A 7,693-nucleotide genomic window follows, 5' to 3' on the forward strand; every position below is an offset into this window, starting at 1 on the left:
TGATGAACCGTATCTTCAGGGAGTATTTGGACAAGTTTGTCGTGGTCTTCATTGACGACATCTTGGTGTATTCGCGTAATACGGAAGAGCATGTTTCTCACTTGCGGTTGGTACTGTAGACTCTTCGAGATGAGCAGTTATACGCCAAGCTGAGCAAGTGTGAGTTATGGATGGATCGAGTGGTCTTTCTTAGCCATAACATATCCAGGGAGGGGATTTTTGTTGATCCAAGCAAGATTGAGGGGGTGCTTAATTGGTCGCGACCGATGACGGTTGCTGAGATCCGTAGCTTTTTGGGTCTAGCAGGATATTATCGTCGCTTCATTTTGAATTTCTCTCAGCTAGCTCGAGCTTTGACGCAGCTTACCCGCAAGGGTGTGGATTTCGAGTGGTCCTCCGATTGTGAAAGGAATTTCTGTGAGCTTCGACGGCGGTTGACTTCTGCGCCAGTGTTGGCATTACCGTCAGGATCTGGAGGATATTTGGTGTACACTGATACTTCTCTTCAGGGGTTAGGTTGTGTCCTGACTCAGATTGGGCATGTGATCGCATACGCTTCTAGACAGCTGAAGCTTCACGATGACAACTACCCAGTCCATGATTTGGAATTGGCAGCCATTGTGTTCGCTTTGAAGATCTGGCGTCATTATCTGTATGGCGAGAAATTTGAGATCTTCACCAACCATAAGAGTCTCAAGTATTTGTTCACTAAGGCGGAGTTGAATATGAGGCAGAGACGTTAGATGAACTTGCTTAAGGACTATGATTGTGTGATTAAGTACCATCCGGGAGCTGCTAATCTCACCGTTGATGCATTGAGTCGCAAGGTGCGACTATCCGCACTTCAGACTTGTTCGATGTCTAGTGCAATCAGTGACTGTTGTAATTCAGGATATACTTTCAAGCTTAAGAAAGGTATGCAGAGTATCCAGATGTTTGCGATATTATCTGAGTCAACGTTGTATTCACGGATTCGAGATGCTCAGATGTCTGATTCGAAGACCCAGCGTTTAGCTCGTCTAGCTAACGAGGGTAGCTCGTCTGGATTTTATTATTAGTCAGATGGCTTTCTGTGTTTGTCTGGTAGGCTTGTGATTCCGCAGGATGTAGAGTTGCGAGAGGAGATTTTGTCTCAGGTGCATCGCACTAAGTTGAGTATTCATCCTGGGAGCAACAAGATGTACAAGGATCTACGTCCTCGTTTCTGGTGGAAGGGAATGAAACGTAGTATTTATCAGTTTGTTTCGAGATGTTTGGTGTGTCAACAGGTCAAGGCAGAGCACCAACGACCTGAAGGATTGCTTCACAGTCTGCCTATTCCTGAATGGAAATGGGAGTTTATCACAATGGACTTTGTGACCCATTACCAGTATCCCCGAGGAACTGTGATGCTATCTGGGTTGTGGTGGACCGACTCACCAAGTCAGCGCATTTCATTGCCTATAGCCGAGAGTACTCTGTGGATCGCATGGCTCGGTTGTACATTCAGAAGATCGTTCGACTTTATGGAGTGCCTGTGAGCATTGTTAGCGATCGGGACCCCAGGTTTACTTCTAGATTCTGGGGGAGTGTTCAGCGTGCGATTGGTACTACTCTCAGTTTGAGTACTGTCTATCATCCGGAGACTGATGGTCAGTCAGAGGGCACTATCCGTACTTTGGAGGATATTCTTAGAGAGTGCGTCATGGATTTTGGTCCAACCTGGCAGGATCATTTGCCATTGATCGAGTTCGCATACAACAACAGCTATCATACTAGCATTGGGATGGCACCTTTTGAGGCGTTGTACGGACGACGTTGTCGTACTCCACTTTTCTGGGAAGAAGTGGGGGAGAGACAGGCTGAGGGGCCAGAGTTAATCCAGCAAGATATAGACATTGTTGATCAGATCAAGAAATGGATTAAGACTGCACAGGATTGTCAGGCCAGCTATGCTAACACCAAGCGTAGGCCTTTGCAGTTCGATGTCGGGGAGAAAGTGTTTTTGAGAGTGTCACCTTTCCGTAGGATTCTCAGATTTGGCCTTAAGGGCAAGTTGTCTCTCAGATTTATCGGTCCGTTTGAGATCTTGGAGAGCATTGGCGATTTGGCTTATCGACTAGCTTTGCCACCACATCTTTCAGTATTCACGACATGTTCCACGTATCTCTATTGCGACGATATGTGGCGGATGAGTCTCATATTCTGCAGTGGTCTAAGGTTCAGGTGAGCAAGGATTTGACCTATGTTGAGAAACCTATTCGTATCCTGGATCATAAAGATAAGGTTTTGCGGAACAAAATCATTCCTTTGGTTTTAGTTTAGTGGCAGCGCCGAGGCACTGAAAAAGCTACTTGGGAGCTTGAGGACAGGATGCGTGAAGACCATCTTGAGTTTTTTTGATTTCATTCTTATAGTTGTATTCAGTTGCAAACTCTGTAAACGTTTGATTTGAATAAAGAATGTTTTTGATTTCTGTATTACATTCAGTACTTAAGATCTGATTTCCAGGACGAAACATCTTAAATAGTGGAGAATGTAGTAGCCCGAAACCAAAAGCAGTGATTAAGGGATTAATCAATGTTAATGAAATAGATTGGGTATTGGACAGATCGAAAGCTCCGAAGGCTAGATCGAAAGCTCCGAACAGGATCGGAAGCTCCGATGAGCGATCGGAAGCTTCGATCGAATTACGTCAGGCATGACGTGTGGCAGGATCGGAAGCTCCGATCGCCCCTATCCGAAGTCAACCAGTGATATTTTGACACGTGGCAGATAACGATGTTCGGAAGCTCCGATGGCAGGATCGGACGTGGTCTATAAATAGAAGGCCGAGGCTTCATTCTGATTTACCAATTCAAAGATTTCCCTCTCCATCCTAGTCTTATTTGCTTAGTTCTAGTCTTCCTAGGCTTGATCCGGGGGACGGCGAGGCGTTCGGTAGTCGCAGCGGAGTTGTGCCCAAGTTCTAGAGGCATCGAAATCAAAGGGTTAACGATGGACGAAGGTATAGCTTTTGCTTCCTAAAAATATTTAGGAGTATGCAATAGCTTAGTTAAGGCTTTTAGAGCACTTTAATGATAGTAGTATCATTTGGCAGTGTAGAGCAGACTATAGGCGTGGACCTAGAGTTGGTAGAGCTTGCACTGTTTTGAGGTACGAAAGTACTGTTCGAGATATCCTGACTGAGTATGCATGTATTATGTGACTGCATGATTTATATGTCATGGTTTATGCTGCATTCATTTGCATATTGAGCTATCTCCTTCGAGATGTCTATTAGTAGGGTTGTACCCTATCCTGTTAGTGGATGGACTTCCATGGCTTTGGGTCCGGTAAATCCACTGGTATTATGGTATGGGAGCCACCTCCTGAAGAGACTGCACAGCGTGCTACATACCAAGGCCCGGTCTGTCTTTGTTATCTGATCCTTGACCTCGAGTTATAGGGAGTTCACTTTGCATGCATGTATATTCATACTCTCGTACTGAGCGTTTTATGCTCACGTCTCGTACTCTGTATTTCTGGACACCTTATTCCATGGGACAAGTTTGCGATTGGACGATGCAGGTGGATCCAAGAGGGGATAGGCAGTGGTTGGTCAGCTGGAGCTTCGCCTAGGTTTTATTCTGTTGTTATTGGATTGATACAACTGTTCGATTGGGTTGTATTATATTTGGGTATTTACAGATTCCTTTACTTGGGATTGTATAATGTTTATGGTTTTCGCAGTTTTATTCTGATATCCGTTTAATTAAGTTAATTGCATGTCTAAGTTCTGTTTAGTAGGTGATCCAGGTAAGGGTCACTACTGGGTCAACCCAGATGACCCGAATAATTTTAATAGTATTATTTTTATATAAAATTAAAAAATATTTGCTACATTTTTATACATTGTGTGTTTGAAATTTTTTTATTGTGTATTAATATAATAGATTTTAGTCATTTAATGTTTATTTTGTAAAATTTTTATTTTTTTTAGTAAGTATACTTTAAATATTCTAAAACTATACTTTCAAATTTAAATTATATATTTTAAACATTGTGTGTTTGAAATTTTTTATAGTGTATTAATATAATAGATTTTAGTCATTTAATGTTTATTTTGTAAAATTTTTATTTTTTTTAATAAGTATACTTTAAATATTCTAAAACTATAATTTTAAATTTAAATTATATATAAGCTTATATTTTTTTTATGTGATTAAATTAAATATTATTATTATTATTGTGTGTTTTGAATTTTTATTTAATTATTTTGTTAAAAAAATTAAAAAAAATTTAAAAAAATCGAGTTGGTTCGAGTTGACCGGATTGGCCGAGTTCGGGTTCAGGTTGGCTATTTTCGGGTTGATTCGGGTTCGGTTGAGAAATTTTTAAAAATTATTTTCGTCAACTCGACCCGAACCCACCCGACCCATCCGAATTGACACACTTACTTATGAGAACGTGTTCATTCATGATTGATCCAAATAAGTGGGGTCCACATAGGACCACTGATTTAAACCAATCAGAACCCGCGACATTACCACATATCACAAAATTCACTCGTCACATTTTATTCGTTTTTTTTTGTTTTCGAAAAATAGATATCCAAAAAAAATAGGAAAAATAAAATAAAGCAGAGCATAATTCATTCTACCAATTACCAAATGCTTTTGTGCAGATGGATTCTTGAGGACCTAAAGACACTGCTACTGATCTGTAGAGACAGAGCTTGCGTTTCCAAGCTCCACGCCGTGCTGATTACGTTTGGGCTCTTCAGCAATAGATTTTCAGCTGCCCCACTAATATCTTCATATGCCCGAGTCGGCGACGTGTATCTAGCCCAGAAACTGTTCGATAGCTTGCCAAAACCAGGTATAGAATCTTGGAACGCATTGATCGTTGCGTATTCTCGTGAGAATCTACGACATGAAGTCGTAAGTCTATATAAAGAAATGGGTTTCCATGGGGTTAAGCCGGACAGCTCGACCTTTACAATGGCTATCAAAGCCTGCACCGTATTGATGGACTTGGAGTTGGGTGATGAAATCTGGAGACAAGCGGTGGATTGTGGATATGAGCATGATATTTTTGTTGGTTCGTCTGTTTTGAATCTGTATGCAAAGTATGGGAAAATGGACAAGGCGACGTGCGTGTTTGAGAGGATGAGGAGAAAGGATGTTGTTTCTTGGAGTACTATGATCACTGGATTTGTCAAGATTGGGAAAGTAAATTTGGCTTTGGATACCTACAGAAGGATGTGGGAAGAGGGATTCGAAGGTGACAGGGTCGTTATGTTGGCCCTGATACAGGCTTGTTCAAATATTGAGGACTTGAAAATGGCTTCCTCTTTGCACGGCTATATGAGTAGGAGAGATTTCTCTACAGATGTAGTAGTACAGACTAGCCTTGTGGACATGTACGCCAAAAATGGAAATATGGGCATTGCTTCTATTCTATTTAGAACCATGAGTTGTCGAAATATTGTTTCTTGGAGTACATTAATTTCCGGGTATGCACAAAACGGACTTCCAAGACATGCACTTGAATCGATAATTGAGATGCAAAGTTGTGGGTGTGAGCCAGACTTGGTTTCATTAGTTGGTGCACTTCTTGCATGTTCTCAAATCGGGCTCCTGATATTGGGTAAGGCAATACATGGATATATTGTTAGAAGACTTGATGTAAATCACATTCTTGCTACATCTCTAGTTGATATGTATGCAAAATGTGGATCCCTTTCTTCTGCTCGTGTTTTGTTTGACAGGATGAGTACGGGGGATGTGATATTATGGAATTCCATCATCACTAGTTATGGGCATCATGGATATGGGGAAGAGGCGCTCTCACTTTTCCATCAAATGATAAAGACAAATGCAAAACCAGATCATGCGACATTTGCTTCTCTTCTCTCAGCATTGAGTCACACAGGACTAGTTGAGGAAGGGAAGTACTTGTTTGACATCATGATCAAAGAATTCAAAGTTCAACCAACTGAAAAGCATCTTGTTTGTTTAATTGATCTTTTGGCTCGAGCCGGCCAAGTTGAGGTTGCTTGCAAAGTGATCGACTCCATGTCCTGTGATCCAGGGATTGCTATTTGGGTGGCACTCCTGTCCGGTTGCCTCAATCATAAGAAGTTTTTCGTTGGAGAGTTTGCGGCCAGGAAGGTTCTTGAGCTAACTCCAGAGAGTCCTGGAATATATTCCCTTGTTTCAAATTTCTTTTCTGCAGCAAGAAAATGGGATGAAGTAGCCAAGTTAAGAAAACTCATGAAAATGAAAGGATTGAAGAAAGAACCTGGTTACAGTGTAGTGGAGGTGAGCGGTAAACTTCACTCTTTTCTTGCGGAACATAAGTGCCACCCTCAATATGCACGGATTTTGGGAGTTATGGAGGAAATGGAGATCGAGATGAGAGCGATGGGATATGTACCAAGGACAGAATTTGTGTCGCCTAACGTCCAGCAAGAAGTTGAAATGCTATGATTACATTGAGACTCGCTGCTGCTTTTGAGATATTAAACACTGAGATAGGACGAGATTAGTGATAACATTGAGCCTTAGGATTTGTGGAGACTGCCACAAAGTTATAAAGTTCATCTCCATTGCAGTGAAGAGAGAAATAATTGCAAGCGACATGAAGAGATTCCATCACTTCCATAATGGATGCTGTTCTAGTAATGACTATTGGTAAAGAAACCAATTATATTGCAAGATAAAACAAGTTAGAAGGTGTTAAGAGTAGGTGTCAGAGAGGCCACTTTTCGGCTGTAGAATTTGTAGCATCATTCTGTAAAAAAAATTTTATTCAATTATTTAATCAATGATATGTTTTATTTCAGAAAAACTCCATACACAGTTGATCTTAAATATTGGTATTGCATATGGAATCAGGTTCTTCATATACACCATGGGCATCACTAGTACCTACTTAGTCGGCCCTCACCACCACCTTATTTAAACCAAGAGGCGCTGAATGGGCCCGAATGTTTTGATTTTATATACATAGACGCAATGCCAAAACTTGGATCATATTTATTGTTTTAAATCATATCTAGATATATCAAGAAAATGAAGTAGGCAGCCAAAAATTTGCTCTCTCCTTGCTTCTACAAATTGCGCTTTGCACCTTCAGAATTCCAACCCGATGACAGAAGGTGTGTAAGGTATAATTGCGGTGTATCTTAAATTCGTGTATAGATCGTGTTGTCCACGGGTTACAACACCAAAGACAAATAATCAACAAAAATAAATAACACAAGTAAATAAATTTTGCACGAGTACAAACTCGTGCGGGTGCTTTAAGGCTAAAGAATCACTAAAAAAATGTAGATCAGTCTTAAAAAGTAATACTAGTGATTTTATAAAAAAAAACATTGAATCCTAAATTTCTCAACAAGTTGAGAAATCAAACTTGCATCCTAAATAATCAAAGTATAGAACAAATCAGATGCAATTCCCGTAAGCTGCCTAAATTGAAGAAACAGAAAAGATCTTCGAACAACACTATGCACTAAGTGTTGTTTCCGATGTCTTCAACACCAACGGCAACACGGGGACAACAACAACGATGGCTGCAAACTTCTTCAAAATCTTCGAATTCTTCTGCGTGATTTTTCTCTGAAAGCTCTCTAAATTATTTTCTGAAGTTCTTGATTGTTTGTGCGAAGAAATCCTTTCTTATAGATGAAAATCCAAGCATGAATTTTTTTTTTTTGTAAAGTTCT

The 7,693-nt window shown here is 40.4% G+C and overlaps 1 protein-coding gene across 1 annotated transcript; it reads left to right on the forward strand.

Moving 5' to 3' along the window:
• The first annotated feature begins 4,627 nt into the window (after nt 1–4,627).
• Nucleotides 4,628–6,736, forward strand: LOC140875637 (putative pentatricopeptide repeat-containing protein At3g25060, mitochondrial). Its single transcript, XM_073279370.1, has one exon. The coding sequence runs from the start codon at nt 4,632–4,634 to the stop codon at nt 6,450–6,452; it is 1,821 nt and encodes a 606-aa protein (XP_073135471.1). The 5' UTR covers nt 4,628–4,631; the 3' UTR covers nt 6,453–6,736.
• Nucleotides 6,737–7,693: the final 957 nt, after the last annotated feature.

The sequence above is a fragment of the Henckelia pumila genome, chromosome 1 (genome assembly GCF_033568475.1).
Source record: "Henckelia pumila isolate YLH828 chromosome 1, ASM3356847v2, whole genome shotgun sequence".
Taxonomy (NCBI): Eukaryota; Viridiplantae; Streptophyta; class Magnoliopsida; order Lamiales; family Gesneriaceae; genus Henckelia; species Henckelia pumila.

What these genes read in the sequence shown, in the direction of transcription:
- LOC140875637 (XM_073279370.1), top strand. Translation starts at nt 4,632, where the DNA reads ATGCTTTTGTGCAGATGGATTCTTGAGGACCTAAAGACACTGCTACTG.